Source organism: Felis catus, chromosome F2 (genome assembly GCF_018350175.1).
Source record: "Felis catus isolate Fca126 chromosome F2, F.catus_Fca126_mat1.0, whole genome shotgun sequence".
NCBI lineage: Eukaryota > Metazoa > Chordata > Mammalia > Carnivora > Felidae > Felis > Felis catus.
Genome location: NC_058385.1, coordinates 17,491,894 through 17,518,969, shown reverse-complemented (window position 1 = coordinate 17,518,969; position 27,076 = coordinate 17,491,894). Strand labels below are relative to the sequence as shown.

The window sequence follows — 27,076 nt, the reverse complement described above, 5'->3', positions numbered from 1 at the left end:
TCTGTTAAATCATGTTTCAAGATGCCTCCTAAATTTGTTCATTCCTTGCCACTTCCTTTGCCTTCAACCTAATCCAGGCCGAAACTGCCTCACAACTGGACTTTAGCAACAATGTCCTGAATGGGATAAGGGTTCATCTGTCCATATCCCCCTATCTTTTCTTCTAGGTCAATGAGATATAAGAAAAGGGGTTAGGGTTAGGGTTAGGGTTAGGGTTAGGGTTAGGGTTAGGGTTAGGGTTAGGGTTAGGGTTAGGGTGAAGTCAGGAGCCCAAGGGTAAATCCCCTCTCTGTCACCTCAGATGTGACCTGTAGCATATTTCTTTCCTCCCTCTAGGCCTGGGAGTCTCCTTATCTTCAACATGACAAGTTGGACAGTAGACATGGGCACTAAGTTGCCTGCAACTCTAACAGTCTTCTACTCTGATGCTTCTTTGCTCAAGGAACAGCAATAACACCTTTCCACCTTTCCCCACACCTATACCACCCATACCCCTACCTCCATCCCACCAATATCACAAGTGTTACTGTTTTCTGGCTTGCACTGTTTCTTACATCCAGACTGCTCAATTTACCATATCCCTAATGACTCCCAGTCTATCCACTGTAAATGTCAGTTACTTGTTCTATTCTTCCCCTTCACTTATAAATTATTCATTTTACAAACATTTATAGAGTGACTGCTAATGTACAAGGCGCTTTTTGCCAAGTCCTGGATAGTGAAGTTAAAGATATAATCCTTGCCCTCAAAGAATTTACCAGCTTATTGGATACAATTAATAGGTAACAAATATATACTAACATGTTAAATGCTATGTTAAAGAATTTAATATATCCTAGTGGGGGTTGGGGGGGCGGAAGAGAGAAACACTTAACAAGATTGAGTACATAGGAAAGCTTCAGAAAGGATGTGCTAATTCCAAGCTGGGTCCTTGGAACTCAAAAGGGAAAATAAGAATTAAGGAGGAAATAAAGTGTGTCCTATTGCTACTTTGAAAATCTATGAGACGAAGGGAAATTTCTTTTAAAACAGGGCATATTGGGCCAAGTGTCAGAATACTGGAGAATAGAGGCCAAGAAGCAAGCAGCGAAGCTGGTCATGATGAACGAAGTAGAATGTCACCCTAAAGACTTTTTTTTTTCCTTTCCTGAGGAAAGGGTGGAGTATGAGCTATACTTTGGTCTGTTGCTGGGAAAAGGTGGTTATTGGGCACTGAAACGTTTAAAGCTGATAGAAGGATCATCTAGTAAGAAGGGGAAATTGTGGCCTGCAAAAAATTGTTCTGGCTACTGTTTGGTTCACTAAACCGCTAACATGACCGATGCCTCACGACCTCACCAAACTAGCTTCATTCAGACCCCATCTAGTCGCCATCAAACCCTGGCCGCCACGTCACAGAGAGGGACCGGTGTCACAAGGACCAGCGCCAGACCTGACGCTTCCAGACACCTCGCGCGAGATTTCCCGGAAGCCATTGCCCTAGCAAGAGCGTTGGGTCGCCTGGCAACCGCACCAAGGCTGCAGAGGAACCAGGCACTGAGGAAATTTACAAACCTGACTTCCAGACTCAGTTCCTCCCGCAAGGGGAGAGGTGCCTTCAGGGAAGAAGTCTGGGGCTGAAGAAACCATAAAGCCACGTTTCTCAAACTTGTCTGCCAGTAAGTAAGACCTTCCTGGGTTACTGGTTAAAATGAAGACCCCTGAGTCTTATCTCTAGACATCTAGAGTTTCCAGAAAATCAATCTGAAAGTCTGTATTTTAAACAAATAGACTCAGGCAAGGCTGAGAAACCGCTTTAGAGAAGGGAGACACGGGTGAAGGGGTGGCCGCGGAGTGAGGGAGCGGGATCTGCGCGGGTATGAGTTTGTAAAGGGGGAAAAAAAGCCTCAGAGCGGAACCCGGCGATTTTGAGCTTTGGGAAGCCAGTGAGCCTGGAGCTCGCTAAAGGAAAATACACAAACTAAATTCGGAAACATCTACTGCCGGTAGCCTGTGGGAGCCCCAAAGGATAATTTAAGCCAAGGGATCCACTAAAATGGATTCCCAGAGTGCCCGTAAAGCAGCTCTAAACTGTCTCCCACTGGCAATCCAGACAGAGATATCCTAGCAAGGGGAATCCTGAGATAACAGGTATCTAGTAGGGAAAAATTATGAAAAAGTAGTTTCACAAACTTTAGAAAATAATGAACCTCTTTTAAAAGAAAAGCAAGGACACCCCACAAATGTTGACTTAATTACTTTTGTTATAATGTTCTAAAATGTATCCAAATCCAAACTAGGTTCAATTTAAACACCTGAAGGTTATAATATCTCTAAAACAAACTACAATACCAATAAAGTTTAAATTAATATACATTAATAAAATGACTGGTGGTGTTTTAATGAAACTAAATCTTTGTGTGGATAATACTGCTACAATGCAGGTTCTTTTGAGTTAAGTCTCTATTATTGTGTGTTATTCACTTATTGGGATCCCTTTCCATATTCAAGCTCCTGGAATGTTTTCCTATAGCTTGTTGATGAGGTCCATTGCCCTTACCTTGGTTTAATAAATATTTCATTTCTATATCACATTTGCCTCTTTACTTTCCTAATTATCTGAGAAAATCAAATTTATTTCTATACAAACACCACTTTGTGCACTGGAACCTAGAGCCAAAATCCATTTATAGCATGGTCATTCATGACGATTCAGATGATCCAAATTTTCTCTTTTAGCCCAGGTTAGAAAACAGAGCCTGAAGCAAAAATTCATATAATAACACGTTTTGTGGGGGAGGGGGTTGTTAATTTTAGGGAAGTAGTACAGAAGGAAAAAAGGAATGAGAAAGAGATGGAAGAACAAACACAACCCAGTATGTAACTCAAAAGACCAGAGCTGTTTTCAGAGAGACCCTTTGAAATGGCTGTGTCTCCTAAAAGTGCATGGGGGAAAGAAAGAAGGGAAAATAAATAATTGAGGCTACTGTCTCCCATGTGTAAAAATTACCCCCACAGGGCATCACCCCCATCATAGTACAGGATTGCTCCTGTATGGCCACCTGTATGGCAGTTCCTGCCTCAGCTATGAGAGAAATCCTGGGGTGTATAGCCACTTTAAGATGTGCATTTTCACCGGTTATCAGTGTAAAAGTGATATTTGAAATTTCCAGAAAAAAGTCTAAAATTTTAAAATATGGGTAAAGAAATCATATTTTAAATATTTCAAATATTTTTTAAAATATTGCATTTCTGGGGCGCCTGGGTGGCGCAGTCGGTTAAGCGTCCGACTTCAGCCAGGTCACGATCTCGCGGTCCGGGAGTTCGAGCCCCGCGTCGGGCTCTGGGCTGATGGCTCGGAGCCTGGAGCCTGTTTCCGATTCTGTGTCTCCCTCTCTCTCTGCCCCTCCCCCGTTCATGCTCTGTCTCTCTCTGTCCCAAAAATAAACGTTAAAATATTGCATTTCTATACACAAGCTCTAGAGAATGTAATTCCTAAAAGAATGTCACTTGCAGTATCAACAAAAATATATAATTCCTAAAAATGACTTTAAAAAACTTATGCATGGCCTTAATTACAAGAAAATTATAAAACTACATTAAAGCAGCACTCCTAAAATAGAGAGGCATACCATAGTGATGGAAAAGAAGTCTCAATATTAGAGATGTGTTGGTGCTTTACAAATGGTTTATAAATTCAGTGCAATTCCTAACAAAATCCTGACAGGATTTTTCATGGAACATAACAAGTTGATTTTCTTTTAAGTTTGTTTGTTTGTTTGTTTGCTTGTTTGTTTGTTTTGAGACAGAGAGAGCACACATGCATGCTGGCACCAGCAGGGAGGGGCAGAATGGGAGGGGGAGAGAGAGAATCCTAAGCAGGCCCCATGCTGTCAGCACAAAGCCTGATGTGTGGCTCGATCCCATGAACCTATGAGATCATGACCTGAGCCAAAACCAAGAGTCAGACGCTTAACTGACTGAGCCACCCAGGCACCCCAACAAGTTGATTTTTAAAATGTGTATGAAAGAGTTAAGGAGAAAAGGATTCTGGGAACATGGCAGAGTAGGAAGCAACTGTTTCCCCACCTAGACAACAACTGCACTGGCAGAATCTGTCTGATATAAGTATTTTGGAACCTGGAGTCTACTGAAGGCTAACAACTTCCAGGAGAAGGCTTAGACAATAAACTGAAATAAATTTTGGTCAATTTCTGTTCTACAGCAACTATCCATCCCCTACACACAACCCAGGAGCAGGGTTTCTAGAGTACCTTACATATAGCTTGTAGAAGCCAAAATGGGCAAAAAACATACTAGCCACCAAATATCAAGGATCTGTCCTCTGAGCACTGATTGCTGCTTCTGATCACAGTGATGCAGACAAAATTTACAAAGCAAAGCAAAACTAAACATGTTTACAAGAAAAAAAAGTCTTTCTCTTAAATGTGGATAGGGAAGGGGGTTACTAAATAAGCCACAAAAAGCATAAAACATGGGCAAAAAAATGATACATTTGACTACATGAAAAAAATATATAGCTTCTGTTTTTTAGAAGATGCCATTAAACACAAACTAGGAGAAAAAAAGGAGAAAAAACAAACTAAAGTCAGGGAATGGATATTTGCTACATGTATAATCAACAAAATACTGGTATCTGATAAAAATATAAGTGTATCTAAAAATTACTTATAGGGGTGCCTGGGTGACTCAGTTAAGCATCAACTCTTGATTTTAGATCAGGTCATGATCTCATGGTTCATGAGACTGAGCATGGGTTCTATGGAAAAAGGAGCCAGAAGACCATTCTGGTCTCATTCTCAACTGCCACTAGCTTGAGTAGAGACCAACCTCTGGGCCTTCATGTGAAAACATCAGATGATACTCCTTGAGAGGAAAAAAAATCCTTTAAAAGATGCCCACAGTAACAACTCAATACTAGGGAGAGGAAAAGATTAAAAATAGAAATGAATGCACATTGTATATTTAATTAATTTTGGTTTTTTAAGCTGTTTATAAGAAGAATTAAGTCTATAAACTTAGAAAATGCCTTTTAAAATGTCTCTGAAGTAGTTTATCAAATAGTTCTACATAAGAAAATTAAAGAGCAAGTCAAAATAATTTTTCCTAAATTGCCATGTACATAATGCTCCTTTTTTTTTTTTTTATATAGAAAGTTGAGCATAAAACAATAGTTAAACCTGCTTCCTGACATGGTATCAGAACAGAGCTACTGCTGAGAGTTTGACTTATAGAGAAATCATGGTTCGACTAACCTTGGATCTAATTGCCAAAAGTAACAATCTTAAACCCCGAAAAGAAGAAACCACTTCACGATACCTGAAGAAAATAACTCATCTAAATTTTTCAGACAAAAATATAGATACAATTGTAAGAATTCTAAATTTCCTATTTTTACATAATTAACAATGTAAAGTTTAGAAATTGATGTCAGAAAATACCTCCTTATTAACTATATTTTGATCATACTCGTTAATTGTATTTTGATTAGTCGGCTGTATATTGTATTTTTATTTTAATTTCATGCTTATGGTATTAAAATTATTAAAACTAAACCTCTACAAAATATATCATTGTGATTGTTAAATCTATGTGCTAAATATATGTATCTATCCCTGAAATACTCTATGTAGCAAACTAGAATTGAAAGTGTTATGTTGGAAAACAATTTCAAAGATAATGCTTTTGTATAATTCCAGATGCTTGGAATATGAGTTTTTTAACATATCAAGTAGTAAGAATGAACTATATGAATACCATATTTTAAAACTTTAACAGTGAAATCTTTTTCACACATAATTTAACTGGTTATATAAATGTAGGTTATACTGCCATTTATATCAGACAAGACTGTTTACTTGGATATATTCTGACACTGTATTTTCTCTGTGTTAAGTTGGCCTTAATGTGGGTAACTTTAAAGGGAGCAATAACCCTTTTAGGCCATTTGTATTGATGTCTATTGTCTACAATAAAATGCTAAAGACTACACATGAGAGAAATTTTCTCAGAAACATAAGGTACATAAAGGCCGAGATGATGTCTATTTTGTTCATATCACTCTAAATCCCCCATCCAACACAGCGCCTAACCCATATTAAGTGCTTAATAAATGTTTTTCAAGTGAATGAAAAAAATAACAAAGCCCCAGGCACAAGTGTCAATTAAGACTTTTTTTTTTTTTTGCAGACTCTACCAAGTTCCTATTCTGTATTTCTTTCCAGTTTCTTAGTGATTCTTCTCCCCATGAATCCAATTGCCCAGAAAACTCTCTACATCATTATACCATTACACACTTGCCCTCTGCAGACAGCCTCTGCTGTTCTTTTGTCCTGTCACAATCAGTGCTCCTTTGGTGTAGATGACCCTTGTTAAGAGGAAAGCAAACTAGGTACAGCTGACCCTAGAAAAATATGGGGGTTAGAGATACCAACACCCCCACACTCCTCAACACCCTGTCACCCAACACAATCAAAAACCCTCATATAAGTTTTAATTCCCAAAAAACTTAACTACTAATGGCCTACTGTTGACCAGAAATCTTACTGATAACATAAAGTCAATTAACATATTTTGTACGTTACGTGTATTATATACTGTATTCTTAAAATAAAGCTAGAGAAAAGAGAACATTATTAAGAAAACAAGAAAATATATTACAGTACTATATAGTATTTATCAGAAAAAAAATCCATGTATAAGTGGACCCATGCAGTTCAAATCCATGTTGTATAAGGGTGAATTATATATAATTCACACCAAGATAAGAATAACTTATAAACTTAAGTTTATAAGTCCCCAAGATGGCGTTATATTTTAAAAGAACTTGTTAATAAAAGCTGAGATTTTTTCAGGTTTTTTTTTTTCTTAAATAATCTCTGTATCCAAGATGGGGCTTGAATTTACATCTCCAAGATCAAGAGTTGCCATGTTCCACTGACTGTGCCAGCCAGGCATCCCAAGCTGAGGTATTTTTGAGTGTAACTTCACTCTAGCTCTTGCCTACTTACTCTAGGCTGACTCTACCACCCACACAGAATGGCAGACTTTTAAAAATACCTTTAATTATTTCCTTATCTCAAAAGTAACTGATGTTCATTAATATAAATACATATAAAAAGAAAGAAACTTATAATCCTATCATGCAGAGTAAACCACTATTAACACGTAGGTGATGTCCTTCCAGTCTTCTTTCTAGGCATGTATTCATATAATTTTACAATAGTGGGTCATATTGAATGTACTGTTTTCATTCTGAGATCTATAAAATATTACTAAGGAAACTAAACAATATTTAATGGTTAAACAGTATTCCCTTCAATAGTACTATCATAATTTATTCATCTATTATTTTTGAATATCCAATGACTTCCCATTTTCAGTATTATAAATAACAGCTTCCTTCTAATTCCACAGAATGATTAATCCCTATTCTACAATGTTGAAGCATTAATTTGTTAAATGTTTCAACTTCCAGAGAAACCTAATTGCTTCCAAGAAACACTGCTTGCCCTAGGAAAATCCTTCTTAACAAATACAATTTTACTGATATAGTTACAGAATACTAAAACCTAGAACTAATTTTATAATCATTCTAGTATTGTTTTTACTGTGCTAATAAGAACAGAGATACACTATTATATTAAACTTAAGGAAATGTACAGAAAGTGGAAAACTTTCTTAAAAACAAACTTCTAAGTTTTCAGGAGAAATTAAGAATAACCTGTTTTTGTTTTCCTTTTAGGGAGACCTCTCTCCTTGCAAAAGTCTTAGTGTTTTATACTTGTATGATAACCGTATTAGTGAAATCACTAACTTGAATTATGCTACAAATCTGACCCACCTGTACCTACAAAACAATTGTATTTCATGTATAGAGAACCTCAGGTCATTAAAGAAACTGGAAAAACTGTAAGTGCTTTTTTTTTAATGTTTGTTTTCGAGAGAGAGTGCGTGTGTGTGTGTGTGTGTGTGTGTGTGTGTGTGTGCGCGCGCGCGCGTGAGCTGGGAGGGGCAGAGAGAGAGAGAGAGGAAGAATGCCAAGCAGTATCCATGCTGATAGCATGGGGCTTGATCTCACCACCTGTGAGATCATGGCCTGAGTTGAAATCAAGTTGGAGGTTTAATCAACTGAGCCACCTAGGTACCCCTAGTGCTTTTATTTTTAAGTAACATAATTGTTTGTCATCATTACAGTAATATTTTTGCATGCAGACCTTTCCATTATCTGCACTTTTGTGGAATAGGCCTCAATTTTTATTCTCTTGTAGTATTATTAGTGCAAAATAAAGTGTTACACATGTTATACTTGGCAATTTGTTTCATTAAGCCTGACATACTTTTCTTTTGCAGGAGAGTAAGGTGTCTTAACCACTTATAAGGATACCTAAAGCATCCTTAAAGACTCAACTGGGGAAAAAAAGTTTCCATGGAAACTTTTTGATTTTGATTTTTGATTTTCCATGGACACCAAATGAGCTCTGTGCCTTTAAGAATCACACATCTCAAAGGGCAGGGTCAGAGAGTTGATGACGTTGATTTAGATTTGAGTGTAAAAAGGCATTTACTGCCTATAATTATTTTAATTCAATGAAGGCTGGTAGAATTATTTTCCCAGACTGGAGGAACTATCAGTCCTTCTCAAAAAGTGGGCCAAGAACCTCAAAATGGGAAGAAGATGAGGGAAATGCTTATTGAAAACACAGATGGCAGGGTGCCTAGGTGGCTCAGTCGGTTGAGCATCCAACTTCAGCTCAGGTCATGATCTCACAATGGTTCCTGAGTTTGATCCTCACATCAGGCTCACTGCTGTCAGTGCAGAGCCTGCTTCAGATCCTCTGTCCCCCCTCACTGCCCCTCCCCTGCTCATACTCTCTCTTTCTCTGTCTCCTCTCAAAAATGAATAAACATTTTAAAAAATGCAGATTTCTGGGTTCTGACCTAGACAGCCAAATGAGAATCTCTGGGGTTAGGCCCAAAAATCTTAATTTTTTTTTTAAAAAAAAGGTTATTTATTTATTTTGAGAGAGCAAGTATGAATGAGCAGGGAAGGAGCAGAGAGAGAGGGAGAGAGAGAATCCCAAGCAGGCTCTGCACTATCAGCACACAGCCAGACGTGGGGCTCAAACTCATGAACCATGAGATCATGACCTGAGCCAAAATCAAGAGTTGGATGCTTAACCAACTGAGCCACCCAGGCGCCCCTAAAAATCTTCATTTTTAAACCTACTACCCACATGATTTTTCTGTGCCCTAACATATAAAAGGAGCACTGGTAGATCATTTAATAAGGACCATTCCAATTCTCTCACTTAAAAAAAAATAATTTCTTAGACTAAATTAAGTGTAAGAATCATATAAATAAACCTTTCTTTGGCTCATTGTAAAGAGAAAATTCCACATATTTCTGCATTCTTTGTATAATTTTCACACAGCTCAGTGATTGTTACTATGTTTTCATTATGTTTGCAGATCATGATGTTCTCAGAATGTCTATTTAAAATTGTTTTATATTGGGATGCCTTGGTGGCTCAGTCAGCTGAGCAGTTGAGCATCTGACTCTTGATTTTGGCTCAGGTCATGGTCCCAGTGTCATGGGATCAAGCCTTGCATTGGGCCCCACATCAGGCCCCTCATCAGGCTCCCTGTTGAGCATGTAGCCTGCTTGAGATTCTCTCTCTCTCCCTCTGCACTCTCCCCTGCTCACATGCACGTGCTCTCTCTCTCTCTCTCTCTCTCTCTCTCAAATAAAAAAAATAAAAATAAAGCTGTTTTATATTTTGCAGGTATCTGGGAAGCAATTATATTGCTGTCATAGAAGGTTTAGAAGGATTAGAAGGACTAAGAGAGCTTCATGTTGAGAGTCAGAGGCTTCCTCTTGGAGAAAAGCTGCTGTTTGATCCAAGAACTCTTCATTCTCTGGGAGTAAGGCCACATTTGAATATTCTGACAAAGAATATAGTGATTAACAGTTATAATGGAACAGGAAGGTGGCAAAGGTATATTTGGACATTATACACACTGTGTATGTTTATATGGCCAGTTAATTTATTTGAGGGCTAAAACTAACTTTTCTCACATAATTTCTCAGAGACTCAGCAGCTATAAAGTTGAGATAATAACGCCTGCCTCTAGGGTACTAAAAATATCAAAAGAAGGATGTAAAAAAGTTATGTAAATTATCAAGTTCTAATCCAGATGTCAATTCATTAATAATTTCAACCTTGGTGATTATCATGATTCAAAATTTTAGGAAAAAGCTTAAGGAAAGAGTAATGGACAATTATTTGGCAAATTTTAAACAACCTAGAGAATAATGATGATGATAAATTGTCTTCTCGCTGGATTCTGATTTCATTGTAGGCTGCCTTACATGTGGCTCTGCCTTATCAGAAGCAGGTAGATCTGGGAGTACCAGATTTGATGCTCCAGCTGTGACCTGACACCCAGATACATTGTGGAGGTGTCACAATTAGTTGAGAAGCCAGAGGTGGCTTTTTTATGAAATGCCATTTATTATGAAATGCCACTAAAAACATTTTTGTTTGCTCAAGTTTTGCAAATATTCAAGCAGATTCCAAAATTCTAAATATAAGGCATAATCCTTTTAAGCTGTATTTAAAGTCTTAAAAAGTATCAAGAAGTATATAATCTAAAAGTTGGCTATATAGATGCCTTGATGGGTAGACTCAATCTTGGTAGAGCTTACTGGGCCATCATAGATTTTAAGATGGCTTTGGTTTAATGCTGCTCTATTGTATATTTATGTCCTCACTAACAGCCAATGTTGATCCCTCTTGTTAATTAGCTAATTATTATTTTAAGTACCTCTGAACATGTGGATTGTCAAGAGGAAACTATAGAGAGAGAGATAAAAATAAAAACCAGATATCCTTTTATTCTTACCTATGTTTCCTATTTTAAAAAACAGACAAAAACTGTTTCTTCCTATGTAAGTACAAATCTTAGTGATATTTAATAGAAAATGATAATTTGCTTAAACTGAAATAAGCATTTTTCTACACTGTGTTAACATTTGTTTGCTGGGCATCTTTTTTCTTTATTGATTCCTGGCTTCTTTTTTCTATAAATCTCTTTTATATTCTGGAAAGGGAAAATCAGACTTATGAAGGAACTGTAGACAAAAATAGTAAGTCATATCACAATTACTGAAGTCCCAAAGTTATGTCTGAAAAAACATATGGCATAGAAACAAAATCTCCATGGATTTTAATTTTCTTACCTAAAGAGCAAAACAGCCTGAACTGTTAAATCTTAAATTTTTCACACATTAAGATTTCTGGTTCCTATATATAGTATTTAATTAGACTGTTTACTAATGCTAATTTATTTTTCTTACAGAAATCCCTCTCTATATTGAATATCAGCAATAATAATATTGATGACATAAGAGACTTAGAAATACTGGAGAATCTTAATCAGCTCATAGCAGTTGACAACCAACTTCTGCATGTGAAGGTAGTGTAAAGAAAAATTAGTTTAAAAATATTTACATGAAATTGTGATTTAAAAAATTTTTAAATATCTATAAAATTTATTACTTTAAAAACTATTCTAGATTTACTCTAAAACTAGCTTATGAATCTCTACTTCTTAATATATTTATTTGCATAATTCTGCCCTCTTACCTGGTTTTCTCTTCCATACCCCAGTGCCTCCACCCCTCACCAACAGAAAGAAGTTTCTCTGAGAAGAAAGTATGTGCTTTTCCTCTCTGTATTATTTTGCCAGCAAATGTTTCCCTCTAGAGACTAGATTTCTTGCCACTTAACTGTGATCTCCCAATGAATGAATTTCTAGTAACTGGGATTAGATCTGAACTCTCTCCAGGCTGCTGCTCCTTGGGGAAGTACCTGGATCTTGAACTTATTCTAATTTGCACTAACTATATTCATGTCATCGTATGTCATATCATCCCATATTCATTCAGTTATTTATTCTTTCAAATACGCACTGAGCACCTACAGGTCTCTCAGGCACTGTACTATTCTGTGTAAATCAGAAGATGGAAGATTATAGTCCAGGGGCTCAAAAAACCTACAGTCAACAAGTAATGAAAAAACAATGTGATTCTGTTTTCGCAAGTATTGTGGTGGCACTAACTCAGCCTGGGGCTAGGGAAGGCTTCCTGGAAACAGTCGTCTGTAAGCTGAGCCCTGTCATAACCTCACAGTTTCTGATTTGGCAATGGGATGGCTTGTGGTATAATTTCTTTACATGGAGGGACGCCTGGGTGGCTCAGTTGGTTAAGCGACTGACTTTGGCTCAGGTCATGATCTCGCAGTTTGTGACTTCAAGCCCCGCAGCAGGCTCTCTACTGACAGCTCAGAGCCTGGAGCCTGCTTCGTATTCTGTATCTCCCCCTCTCTCTACCCCTCCCTGCTCACACTCTGTGTCTCTCTGTCTCTCCATAATAAATAAACGTTAAAAAAATTATTAAAAAAAAAAATTTATAATTTCTTTACATGGAGCCACCAGAGGAACGAAGAGCTTCTTTCTCCCATAACAGCGCTCTTGTTTTCAAAACTACTTCCAGACAGCTATCCACTGACCTTAAAAAAGTATTCCCTGGGGTGCCTGGGTGGCTCAGTCTGTTAGGCATCTGGCTCTTGATTTCAGCTCAGGTCATGATCTCATAGTTCATGAGTTTGAGCCTGGCGCTTGGCATTGCACTGACAGTGCGGAGCCTGCGTGGGATTCTCTTCCTATCTCTCTGCCCTTCCCCTGCTTGTGCTCTCTCTCCCTCTCTTAAAATAAATAAATAAACTTAAAAAAATTTTTTTTCTCTGACCTTGTTTCCAAATTCATACCTATTACCTAGCTCATCCCATAACTACTATAAGCAGTAGATAATTACAAAAATAAATATTATATGTATTATACTACTAATGAATTCCTTAAAAACACCTAAAATGCCACTGATCAGGATGGATGTTTAAAATATAAAGACCAATAAGGAAGCATGACTCAATTAATTGTTTCAACTTACAACATGAAGGATGTAAGAAGTTCATAGGATAAATTCTGCATTCAAAAATACTTTAAGTTTTAGGGGTGCCTGGGCAGCTAAGCTGGTTAAGCATCCAACTCTTGACCTCAGCTTGGGTCTTGCTCTCAGGGTTGTGAGTTCAAGCCCCATGTTGGGCTCCATGCTGGGCATGGAGCTTACTTAAAAAAATTTTGGGGGGGCAGGGGGGCGGGGGGGCACCTGGATGGCTCAGTTGGTTAAGCGTGCAACTTCGGCTCAGGTCATGATGTCACAGTTCATGGGTTTGAGCCCCGCATCGGGCTATGTGCTCACAGCTCAGAGCCTGGAGCCTGTTTCAGATTCTGTGTCTCCCTCTGTCTCTGCCCTCCCCCACTTGTGCTCTGTCTCTGTTTCTTAAAAAATGAATAAATGTTAAAAAAAATTTTAAACAAAACAAATTATTCTATTATGCTTTTAACTCTGAACAGAAAAATGAAAGTTTGATAATGGGACAAAAATTCTTGCCTCCAAATGATCCCAAAGGAAGTTTTTTTAAATGACATTAAGACCTAGCTATTTCACCTACAATAATTATTCTTAGGCAACATTAATAATGTATAACCAGGATAAATGTGTAACCAAAATAAATACTTTCATTACTATTAATTATTCATTCCAATGATAAATGTCTAAATAACCAAACCCTTTTTTTTTAATATTGAACTCAATGTTACCTCCCCTGTGTAGTGTTTCCTGAACCTGTTCCCATCAAGCTAGTCTATTAAAAATATTTATGGTATCATATGTGCCAGGCACTGCCCTTGGACTTCAGAAAACATGTTCTAGGCACTGAGGATACCATGATCAAGAAAGACAGGGTCTCTCTACCCTCAAAGAGCTTACATTAAAATGACACAGAAGAGGGAACAGTCAGAAAATAAATAAGCAGAGAAGATTGTAAAAAGGGCTATGAAGGAATTAAATAGGATGACATAATGGAAAAGGGGTCAGTGGATATTTTAAACCAGGTTATTAAAAAAAGCCTCTGAGGAAATGACATTTATGCTGAGATCTGAAGAATGATAAAGAAACAATCTATGCAAAGAGCTAAGGAAAGAACATGCCAAGCATTGGGAACAGCAGGTGTAAAGATTCTGAGTATTCTAGGAACAAAAAAGAGGCCAATTTACTATGATAGGGACCCCAGTGCCTAGCTCAGTCTCTAACACATTGTGAATGCTCAATAGATAATTGGTTGAATGAATGAAGAAGAAGCAACAGTATAACATAAGATTATGATAGGGGAGAGATCATAAAGATCTTTTAGGCCATGATCATAAGTTTGACTTTATTCTAAGTGCATTAGAAAGTCACTGAAAGGATTATATTTTAAAGACTTCTCTATCAGCTATGTGAAGAAAAGGTTGCAAGAATAACAGCAAAGAGATCCTCTGGGAGACTACTACAAAGATTAAAAAAAATGGTTGCTTGGAGATGAAAAGGAGTGACTGGATTGGAGGTTTGTTTGTTTATTTATTTATTTATTTATTTAAGACAGAGAGAAACAGAGCGTGCATGGGGGTGAGGGGCAGAGAGAAGGAGACACAGAATCTGAAGCAGGCTCCAGGTATGTGTGTGTGTATATATATATATATATATATATATATATATATATATATATATATATATTTATTTATGAAAGACAGAGAGAAACAGAGTGTGCATGGGGGTGAGGGGCAGAGAGAAGGAGACACAGAATCTGAAGCAGGCTCCAGGCTTTGAGCTATCAGCACAGAGCCCGATGCCGGGCTTAAACCCACAAACCATGAGATCATGACCTAAGCATGCCTAATTGTCCTACAGTGAGACCAATTAATTAGTCAACAAGCCTGTCGCATTTGTTTTCGTGAATGAAAAAGTAGCTAAGCATCACTAACCTGAAAATAGCTTCTAAAATCAAAGTGAGGGGCACCTGGGTGGCTCATTCTGTTAAGCGCCCAACTCTTGATTTTTGGCTCAGGTCATGATCTCATGGTTCACAAGTTCAAGCCCCATGTCAGACTCTGCACTGATGACACAGAGCCTACTTAGGATTCTCTCTCTCTCTCTCTCTCTCTCTCTCTCTCTCTCTCTATCCCTACCCCTGCTCACCCATGCACTCTCTCTCTCTCAAAATAAATAAATAAACTTAAAAAAATTAAAAAATAAAATCAAAGAGAAAGACAGAAACAAACATTTTTGGAGAAACTGATAATGTGGAAGCAAAAAAAAATCCCACTATAATTAATTTCTTAAGAGAAATAAAAAAGGATTCTATAACCTTGGAACCAAAACAGGATTTTTTTAAAAAGGAACATTAAATGAATGAGAGGACTTCAAAATTTAGAATAAGATAGAAGAAATTAAATATTAAATTAAATATTCTCCAAGAAAGAACAAAAGAGAAAGGATGGAAAATAAGCAAGTAAAAAAGAAATGTAGAGAATTAAATTCAGGAGATCCAACATGTGACTAGTAAGAGCATAAGAATCAAAAAATAAGAAAAAAAAAGGGAAATAAAATTGTATTTAAAAATGACATAGGGCTGCATGGGTGGTTTAGTCAGTTAAACGTTGGACTCTTGATCTCAGCTCAGATCATGATCTCACAGTTCGTGAGTTCAAGCCCCACATGCTGGAGTTCTCACTCCCTCTCTCCTGCCACTACCCCACTCATGCTCGCTCTCTCTCTATCTCTATCTCTCAAAATAAATAAATAAAAACTTAAAAAAATTCTTTTAAATAACATAATGGGCCATGATGTATTAACCAAAACAAGAATCAGTATCACATACGCATACACGCATGCGCACACACGCACACATACACACACACATGCACACAAAGCCAAACAAAATGTGTGAAACAACTTCTTCAGACACTGAACTATAAGCGACACAGGGCTGTGGACTCTAAGAGAATGAAAACACACAAGGTGAGCTCTATAATTATCCCAGCTTTCTGCCTGAAGGCACTTTCCAGACCACAGTGCAGGGAGGGAAATAGCAAACAAGCCCTATGAAAATGTAAATCATAACTGGAGAAAAGCCACTCAAGAAAAAACATCTAGAAATGACATGGAGGATGGAATTAGAAGACAGGACTTCTTTTTTTTTTTTTCCAACGTTTTTTTATTTATTTTTGGGACAGAGAGAGACAGAGCATGAACGGGGGAGGGGCAGAGAGAGAGGGAGACACAGAATCGGAAACAGGCTCCAGGCTCTGAGCCATCAGCCCAGAGCCCGACGCAGGGCTCGAACTCACGGACCGCGAGATCGTGACCTGGCTGAAGTCGGACGCTTAACCGACTGCGCCACCCAGGCGCCCCGAAGACAGGACTTCTAAAAAGCTATTATAAACATGCTCTAGAATTTAAAGGAAGCATGAACACAAACAGAAGGGAAATGGAAGATGCAAAGAAAAAAATAACTTTGGAACTGAAATATGTATCTAAAATGAAAAATTAATTGGATGGGATTAAAAGTATATTAGATATTATAGAAGAAATTATCAGTGAACTTAAAAGTATCACATTAGAACTACTGAAACTAAGGTACAGAAAGTAAAAACACTAAAAGATGAGCAGAGCCTCAATGGCTTGTGAGACACAAGCACTCAAACATGTATGAAAATGGAGTCCTAGGAATAGGGGACTAAATGATTATGTCTCTTCAAAACTCATAAATTGAGGGGCGCCTGGGTGGCTCAGTCGGTTAAGCCTCCGACTTCAGCTCAGGTCATGATCTCACAGTCCGGTCCGTGAGTTCAAGTCCCGCATCGGGCTCTGTGCTGACTGCTCAGAGCCTGGAGCCTGTTTCGGATTCTGGGTCTCCCTCTCTCCCTGACCCTCCCCCGTTCATGCTCTGTCTCTCTCTGTCTCAAAAATAAATAAATGTTAAAAAAAAATTTTAAAAAACCTCATAAATTGAATCCTAATCCCCACTGTGATGGTATTTGAAGGTGAGGCTTTTGGGAAATAATTAGGTCTCGAGGCTAGAGTCCTCATGAATGAGATTAGAGTTGTTATAAGAAGAGAAAAGAGAGTAGGGTTTTCTCTCTTAGCCATGTGAGCACACAGTGAGAAGTCAGGCATCTAAAAAACTAGGGAGAATGCTCTCACCAAATCACAGTATCTGCCAACACTTTGAAAAAAAATTTTTTTAACGTTTACTCATTTTTTGACAGAGAGAGACAGTGCAAGTGGGGATGGGGCAGAGAGAGAGGTAGACATAGAAACCAAAGCTGGCTCCAGGCTCTGAGCTGTCAGCATAAAGCCCCATGCAGGGCCTGAACTCAGGAACTGTGAGATTATGAGCTTAGCCAAAGTCGGACGCATAATGGACTGAGCCACCCAGGCATCCCTACACTTTGATCTTGGACTTCCCAGCCTCCAGAATTGTGAGAAATCAATGCTTGTTGCTTAGGCCATCCAGTTTGACAAGCAGCCCAAACTAAAACAGAACCAGAAAATATCTTTGAAGAAATAATGACCTCAAGGTACTCAGGGTAGTCAAAACCTTCTTGAAAAAAAAAAAAAAAGTTCAAGGATTCACACTTTCCTATTTCAAAATTTACTACAAATCTATAGTAACTAAGATAGCGTGGCATTGCCATAAATGTGAAACTGGGAATCCAGAAATAAACCTTCACTTTTATGTTAATTGATTTAAAAAAAAATTTTTTTTTCTCTTAACATTTATTTATTTTTGAGACAGAGAGAGACAGAACATGAACTGGGGAGGGTCAGAGAGAGAGGGAGACACAGAATCTGAAACAGGCTCCAGGCTCTGAGCTGTCAGCACAGAGCCCAACACGGGGCTCAAACCCATGAACTGTGAGATCATAACCCCAGCCAGAGTTGGATGCTTACTCGGCTGAACCACTCAGGCACCGCATTTATGACCTTTATTAGACAAAAATTTCTTAGATACAACTCCAAAAGTATAAGTAAAAAAATTAATTAATTAATTAATTAAAGGAAATAAAAAATTTTTGTGCTTCAAAGAAGACCATTAAGAAAGTGAAAAGGGGCGACTGGGTGGTTCAGTCGGTTAAGTGTCCACCTTCGGCTCAAGTCATGATCTCATGGTTTGTGAATTCAAGCCCCACATCGGGCTCTGTGCTGACAGCTCAGAGCCTGGAGCCTGCTTTGGATTCTGTGTCTCCCTCTCTTTCTGCCCCTCCCTCACAGGTGCTCTGTCTCTCTATCTCTCAAAAATAAATAAACATTTAAAAAATTAGAAAAAAAAGGAAGTGAAAAAGATAAGACAACAGACTGGAAAAAAATATTTGCAAGTCCTATATCTGATAATAGACTTATGTACAGAAACTCTTGCAACTCAGTAACAAAAAGACAAACAATCCAATTTATAAGTGGGCAGAGGACTTGAATAGATATTCTACAAAGAAGATATGCAAAGTGGATAATAGGCACATGAAAAGATACTGAAAATCATTAGTCATTAGGGAAATGTAAATCAAAACCACAATTGTGTACCACTTCACACCTGATGAGACAGCTATAATTAAAAAGACAGATAATAACCAGTGTTGGCAATAATGTAGAGAAGTTAGAACGCTCATACTTTCTGAGGAGAATGTAAAATGTAACAGTCCTTCAAAATGTTAAATAGCATTACCATATGACACAAAACTCCACTAATCACTATACACCAAGAGAAACGGAAACATACATCCACAAAAAAAGTTGTACATGAATGTTCACAACATTATTCATAATAGCTGAAAAGTAGAAGCAATTCAAATGTCCATCAACCAATGGATGGATAAAAGAATGTGTATGTGTAATCACAAGGAAAATTTTTTGGCAATAAAAAGAAATGAATACTGATTTATACTACAACATGTATAAACTTTGAAAACATTGCACAAAGTGAAAGACACCAGTCACAAAAGACCATGTATTGTAAGACTCCATTTCTATGAAATGTCCAGAATAGGTAAATTGACAGATATAGCTATATTATTGATTGCTTAGGGCTAAGAGGTTGGGTAAATATAGGAAGCAATGTTAAAGGGTACAGGGTTTCTTTTGGGGTAATAAAAATATTCTAAAATTGATTGTACTGATGATTATACAACTCTGTGAAAATACTAAAAATCATTTAATTGTATACTTTATTTTTTTAAGTATTTTGAGAGAGAGGGAAAGATAGAGAGACAGGAAGTGCACAAACAGGGGAGGGGCAGACAGAGAATCCCAAGCAGACTCTGCGCCGATGATTAAGCACCCCTTAATTGTATATTTTACATATGTGAATGTATGGTATGTGAATTGTGTCAATAAGGCTGTTGAAAAACAAAAAGCAGGGGCACCTCGATGGCTCAGTCAGTTAAATGTCTGACGCCTGATTTTGGCTCAGGTCATGATCTCACAGTTCATGAGTTTGAGCCCCACATCAGGTTCTACATTTACAGTGCAGAGTCTGCTGAGGATTCTCTCTTTCCCTCTCTCCCTGTCTCCCCTCTGCTCTTTCTCTTTCTCTCTCAAAATAAATAAATAGGGGAGCCTGAGAGGCTCAGTCAGTTAAATGTCCGACTTCAGCTCAGATCATGATCTCATATTTTGTGAATTCGAGCCCCGCATCAGGCTCTGCACTGACAGCTCAGAACCTGGAGCCTACTTCGGATTCTGTGTCTCCCTCTCACTCTGTGTCCCTCCCCCACTTGTACTTTCTCTCTCAAAAGTAAGTAAACATTAAAAAAAATAAACTTAAAAAATAAATTAAAAGCAAACAACAAAAATGTAAAAATATAATTGTCCCCAAATTCCCATATTTGATGAAAATCATAAACCCACAGAAGCTCAATAAAACCCAAACAAGAAAACCACCAAGAAAATTACACCAAGGTGTCCAACCATAATAAAATTGCTGAAACAATGATAATAAGAATATCTTTGGAGCAACTAGAAAAAAGACATAGAGAGAAAGGTGAGAATTATCACAGAAAGGTGTAGAGAAAGGTGAGAATTATCACAGACTTTTTGTCAAAAACATTGCAAGCCAGAAGACAATGGAACAGCTCTGAAGTGCTAACAGAAAAAAAATATCAACTTCGTTATATATCCAATGAAACTATCTTTCAAAAAATGAAAGCAAAATACTGTTTTCAGATAAACTAAACTTGAAAGAATTTGTCCCCAGGAGATCTACACTACAAAAAAAAATATTAAAGTTCTTCAAGGCAAAGGAAAAATGTTAACAGAAACTTTTATCTACACAAATGAGAAAAATATTAAAAGTGGTAAGTGCAGGGTAAATACTTTTCACATTTTTTAATTCCTTTTAAAGATGATCAGTTTTTTTTAAAGCAAAAATAATAACCACAGACCATGAGGTTAATGACATGTAAAACTAAAATGTACGATAACAATAGCAAAAATGGGAGGGAGGGTGGAAATGGCAATATACTAAGGTTATATATGAAGTGATGTCATTATTTGAAGAAATTCTGTGCTGATTTAAAGATGACTGTTCCAAACCCTAAAGTAACCACTAAAATTAAAAAGATGTACGGAACTAGTCAGTAATAGAGAGAAAATGAGATGCAAAAATAGGGGAGAGCAGGAATAAAGGAAAAGGGAACAGATGAAACAAATAAAAGATGGTAGTTTTAAATTCAGTTATATCAGTAATTGTAGTAAATGTAAATAGTCTGGATATTCCAATTAAGAGGCAGAGATAGTAAGACCGGATTTTAAAAATCCAAATCATGTACTCTCTATAAGAAACATACTTTAAATATGAAGATATATGAAGGTTAAAAGTAAAACCATAGGGGAATATATACAATAAAAACAAATAATAAAATAAGAAAGCTGCAGTGACGATATTAATATAAGATAAAACCAACTTCAGGATAAGAAATATTACCAGAGATAGATAAGGAAAATTTATGGTGATAAAAAATGCCAATTCATTAAGAAAACATAACTATCCGGGGGCACCTGGGTGTCTCAGTGGGTTAAGCATCCAACTCTTGGTTTCTGCTCAAGTCATGATCTCATGGTTGGTGAATTGGAGTCTGTGTAGGACTCTGTGCTAACAATACAGAGCCTGCTTGGGGTTCTCTCTCTCTCCCCACTCTCTGCCCCTCCCCTACTCATGTTCTCTCTCTGTCTCTCTCTCAAAATAAATAAACGAACTTAAAAAAAAAAATAACAATTCTCAATATTTATGCACCTAACAACAGAGCTTCAAAATGCAGAAAGCAAAAATTGACAGAAGGGAAATAGATAAATCCATAATTGTAACAGAGATTTCAACACTCTAAGTAGCTGATGAACAGGTAGATGGTAAATCAGGATATAAAAGATTGGAGGGACGCCTGGGTGGCTCAGCTGGTTAGGCGGCCAACTTGGGCTCAGGTCATGATCTTGTGGTCGTGAGTTCGAGCCCCCCGTCGGGCTCTGTGCTGACAGCTCAGAACCTGAAGCCTGCTTCAGATTCTGTGTGTGTCTCTTTCTCTGCCCCTCCCCAGCTCACACTGTCTCTCTGTCTCTGAAAAATAAACATTAAAAACAATTTTTTTAAATTGTAACAACAGAGCCAACATAAATTAATCTAATTGACTCTCACAGAACATTCCATCTAACAACAGTAGTTAGAATATTCACCAAAATAATCCATATGCCGGGCCATAAAGCAAGCTCCATAAACTTTAAGGAACTGAAATTATATAGAGTATGTTATTTGACCACAATGGAATTAAATTAGAAAGGAATAAAGGAAAGATATCTTTAAAATCTCCAAATATTTGGAAATTCAGAAACACACTTTTAAATAACCTCTGGGACAAATTAAAAAATCAGAAGGGAAATTAGAAAGTATTTTGAAAACAAAAACTTGAAAATTTGTGGGCTACAGTAGCCTAGTGCTTAGAGGGACATTTATAGCTTTGAATTCCTATATTACAAAAGAGGGAAAATAATCTAATTTCTACCTCAAAAAGCAAGAAAACTAAATGAAATTCAATTCAAAAAAAGGACATAATAAAGGTAAAAGCAGAAGTCAATGAGATAGAAATATAATGACTACAGACAAATCAATGAAACCAAAAGCTGACTCTTTGAAAATATAAGTAAAATAATCAATTCTAGGTGGGCTGATAAGAAAACAAAGAGAGAAGACACTAACAATATCAGAACAGGAAAAGATATCACTATAGCTAAAAGGATAATAAAGGAATATTGTAAAGAACTTTATGCCAATAAAGTTGAAAGTTCAGGTAAAACGTAAATTCCTTGAAATACAAATTAGAAGAAACAGAAATTCTATATAGTTCATATCTATTAAATAAATACTTATAAATAAAAACATTTCCACAAAGAAAACTCCAAACCCAGATGACCCCTTGGTGCATTCTATCATATACTTAAGAAACAAATTATACCAATCTAGGGGCTCATGGGTGGCTTGGTCAGTTAAGTGTCTAATTCTTGATTTCGAATCAGGTCATGATCTCACATTTCGTAAGTTCAAGCCCCAAATTGGGCTCTGCACTGACAGCGTGGAGCCTGCTTCAGATTCCGTCTCCCTTTCTCTCTGCCCCTTCCCCCTCTCAAAAATAAATAAACATTTAAAAAATTTTAATTAAAAAAAAAAACAATCCTACACAATCTCCTTTAGAAAATAGATAAGCAGGAAATATTTCTCAACTCATGTTATCAGGTTAACATTATTTTCCTATCCCCTCCAATATTACAAGAAAAGAAAAATACAATGAATGAAATACATAAAAACAATAGCCCCCATGAACACAGAAACACACGTCCTTACCAAAATATTAGCAAATAAAATCCAGCAATATATATATAGATAATCCATAATGACCAAGTGAGACTTATCCCAAGAATGAAAGATTGGTTTGACATTCAAAAATCAACATACCATACCAAACAAAATAAAGAAGAAACATGATCATCTCAACAGAGGCATAAATGCATTTTTAAAAATTTAACATACATTTCTATTTTTTTATATGAAATTTATTGTCAAACTGGTTTCCATACAACATCCAGTGCTCATCCCAACAGGTGCCATCCTTGATGCCCATCACCCACTTTCCCCTCCCTCCACCCCCCATCAACCCTCAGTTTATTCTCAGTATTTAAGAGTCTCTTATGGTTTGCCTCCTTTCCTCTCTGTAACATGTTTTCCTCTCTTCCTCCTCCCACACATTTGATTTTTTAAAAATTCTCAGCAAACAATAAATAGAAAAGAATTTAACATGATAATTGGCATTCATGTAAAATCTATAGAAAACACCAGTTAATGATGAGAGACTAAATGCTTTCTTCCTCGAGACTGGGAATAAAGAAAGGATGTTTATAGGAGAAGTCTTAGCCAGTGCAATAAGGCAAGAAAATAAAACAAGCAACACTCAGTTTGGAAAGAAGGAAATAAAAATATCTTTACTTGGATACATATAAAATAAAAAATCTGGTGTGCTTGAGTGGCTCAGTTGATTAAGCATCCAACTCTTGATTTTGGCTCAGGTCATAATCTCATCATCATGAGATCTAGTCCTGTGTCAGGCTCCACACTGAGTATGGTGCCTGCTTAATATTCTCTCTCTTTCTGGAGCAACTGGGTGGCTCAGTCAGTTAAGCGTCCAACTTTGGCTCAGGTCATGATCTCATGGTCCATGAGTTTGAGTTCTGAGTCAGGCTCTGTGCTGACGGCTCAGAGCCTGAAGCCTGCTTCAATTCTGTGTCTCCCTCTCTCTGCCCCTCCCCTGCTCATACTCTGTCTCCCTCTCTCTCAAAAATAAACATTAAAAAATATTAAAAAACAAAAAGTTCTCTCTCTTTCTACCTCTGCCCCCTCCCCTGTTCATGCTCTCTCTAAAATAAAATATAAAAAATATTTTTAATCATTTTAAAATCCATAAAAAGCTATTAGAACTTATAAAATAAATTTAGCAATGCCAGGATACAAGATCAATATGCAAAAATCAATTTTTACATACTAGCAATGAACTGGAAAATGGTATTTTTTAAGATGCCATCTACAAATCATGTCAAAAAACATAAAATACATAAGGATAAATTTAAGAAAATACATGTAAGGGCTGTACAATAAAACACTACAAAATACTACTGGGAGAAAGTAATGAAGACCTAAATAAATGGAGATAGGTACCATTTTCATGAATTAGAAGACTCTATATTCTTAAGGTGTCAATTCTTTCTAAATTAATCTATACATTCAACACAATCCCATTCAAAATCCCTGCAGAACTTGGGGTAAGCAAACTGTATTCCATGCAGAAGAATATTATCCAACAATAAAAATGAATGAACTACTGATGCACACATGGGCAAATTAAAAAACATTATACTGAGACAAATAAGGTAGACAAGAAAAGAGTACATACTGTATAACTCCATCTATATGAAACTCCATTTATGTGGAACTATATACAAATGTCTATAGTACCAAATGTATCAATAGTTGCTGAATGGGAAGGGGAAGTTGACTGGAAAGGGCCATGAGTGAATCTTTTGGAATAATGAAAACATTCTGTCTTGATTATAGTGATTGTCATATGGATGTATATGATTTAGGTTTTTAAATGGATGCATATCATATGTAAGTTACAACTCAATAAAGTTAATTTTTAATATTAGAAAAACTTTCAAAACCAAAGGACACGAATTTCCAGATTGAAACTGTCTCCCCAATGCCAGCACAGTGGATGGAAACTGACTCATATCCAGGTTCAACCTTAAAAGTTTTTAGGACATCAGGAATAAGGAGTTCCTAAAGATCTTGACAGAGGGGGGGAAAAAAGATCATAATACAAAAAATCAAAATGGAATTATAATTATCAGACTTTCTATGTGGAAGACAGTAGAATAATATCTCCAAAATTTTGAGATAAGAATATTCAAAATCTAGAATTGTATACTCCATCAATTTTTCAATCAGTTATGAGGTATAAAATATCTTTGAACATGCATGCTCTCAAAAAAATGTATATTCCACATGCCATTTCTCAGGCAACCCTTGAAAAATGAGTTCCATCTAACCAGGGCAGAAAACTAGGAAAAGGGAAGACATAGGATCTAGGAAACAGGAGAAAGGCTAAAGAAATTCCCAGAATGGATATGAAGGGACTCTGAAGTGAAGTCTGAGGACAGCACCTACCAGCCCAGTTTACAGCAGGCTGAATTGGTCATAAATACACAGAAAAATAAGCAGATAATCAACCAATTTTTTAACTGTAGGGAAAATAAAAAGAAATCATGGTACATTATGTGATTTAGCTTTGAACAATATTTAAGTGAGCTTAATTACATAGTCAATAAATACTAACTAGATTAACAATTTTACTATAACTCTATTGACAGGATTAGGGAAGGGAAGTTTATTAGGGGGGTGGAGTGGTACTTATGAGAATTATATCATCATCTTCCACAGTAGGAATTCAGTAGACAAATATCTAAGATTTAAAAATCAATAAACAGCAGCTGTTATTTAGTAAAATGTGGAGGTAAGTGTGTGTAGGGATAGCTGTAGAAATTAAAAGAGGTTTTGTTGTAAGCCCTCAAGTACTCTTTAAGTTTTGTCATAAACCCTATGGTCTTTTTTTGTTTTTAACAGTGTTGATTGCATTGCTTTAATTTTTAAAAATCTAATTTAAAAATGAATGATTGTAAGGAACACTTGGTTATAGAATTTTGTTATCATATACCACCATATCCCCACTACACTGAGAGCCTTTAAGAGCAAGGAATTTTTATTGCCTTCAGAATTCCCAAGAGTTCAGCCCAGTGAGTGCTTGGCACATAACAGGCACCTACTACATGTTTACAGAATAAATGAAGAAAGGAACAATAAAAAATATTCAACCATCTGAGGAAGGAATGTAAACCAATCAGCAAGTTCCCGAGGCTGGGCTATGCCAAAAGTTGCTTTTTCCTCCCATAGAGAGAAGATACTCAGGGAGTAAGGATTAAATTTCAAGTTCTTATATTTCTAGCAAGGAGACAAGTGATTTAAAAATTTTAAATGCACAGCTTCTTGGAAGAGGAATATAGACTTGCCTAGCATTCATTTGAAATGTGCTCTTGTGGTCCATTTCAAATCATCTTCCAATGGCTTAGTAAAAGGACATGTTGAAGTTTAGCAACAAAATATTAACTTGTTTCTTGAAATGTATTATTGGGGTCAGTGTCTCCTTTTTTTTTTTTTTTTTTTTTGCTTTTATTTTTCCATTCTTTATGCTCACTGATTGAAGCTGCCCCAAAGCTGCTGACATCAAACCCTGTGCCATGGGAGGGAAAGCTCAATGTGCCATACAGAAGGTCGCTGACATCCATCCTAAAAGTCTTCAACAGCAGACAGCTTTGTGCCATGGGGAAAAAGAAGTGAACATCATTAGAGACTCCTAACAAAACCCTATAATTACCCAAGGTTTTTAGCAACTTAGAGCAGCTGCTTTTATAAGGACATCCATAGCTTCCTCACATACACCTACAGAAAATACATGAAAAAGGGCGGGGGGTTCAGGAGGGAAAATAATGGTTCCTTAGAGAGTTAAATAACTTTGAATCTTCCAATCAAGATTTTTGGTTTGAGCAGTGAGAACGGTATTTAAGAAAAATTAAAAGGAACACATGTAACAACAACAAAAAATACTGTCAGGGCAACTAAAAATCCTGAGGCTCCGTGGAAGGAATAAGAAAAGGAAAAAAGAAAAGAGAATTGGGTCACTAGCAAATATAGACATTCCCAAATGATGCCCATGCTCTAGCCTACTGAGGGTACCAGAGCCACTAGTAGCTACAGCTACATTAGAGGTAGAGGCACAGGATATGGACCCGTTAAGAAGCTTCCTGCTATTTGGGATTTCATTCCCCTTCCTTCACACCTTGTACAGACCCACAGCTGCCAAAGACTCCTTCTCCCAAGATCCTCTAACCCTGCCGTCATTTCTCCTATTCCCTGGTCCAAAGCTGATCCAGGTCAGAGATTCGAGGCAAGGGGGGGGGGGGGGGGGGGGGGAGGTGAGGGAGACAGGT

General features: G+C 37.0%; 1 protein-coding gene across 2 annotated transcripts in view; it reads left to right on the top strand.

Annotated features, from left to right (window-relative positions):
- The first annotated feature begins 1,453 nt into the window (after positions 1–1,453).
- The window catches only part of PPP1R42 (protein phosphatase 1 regulatory subunit 42), a 50,468-nt gene continuing 24,845 nt past the window's right edge, over positions 1,454–27,076 (top strand). Inside the window, exons 1-6 of one of the 2 annotated variants that reach the window (XM_045049758.1) lie at positions 1,454–1,658; positions 5,153–5,370; positions 7,745–7,911; positions 9,786–9,924; positions 11,362–11,478; positions 11,673–11,717. In XM_045049758.1, coding sequence (XP_044905693.1) covers positions 5,242–5,370; positions 7,745–7,911; positions 9,786–9,924; positions 11,362–11,478; positions 11,673–11,717 — 597 coding nt within the window. In that variant the 5' untranslated portion in view covers positions 1,454–1,658; positions 5,153–5,241. The remainder of the gene's footprint in view (positions 1,659–5,152; positions 5,371–7,744; positions 7,912–9,785; positions 9,925–11,361; positions 11,479–11,672; positions 11,718–27,076) is intronic. The other variant, XM_011291368.4, reaches the window with a different exon arrangement.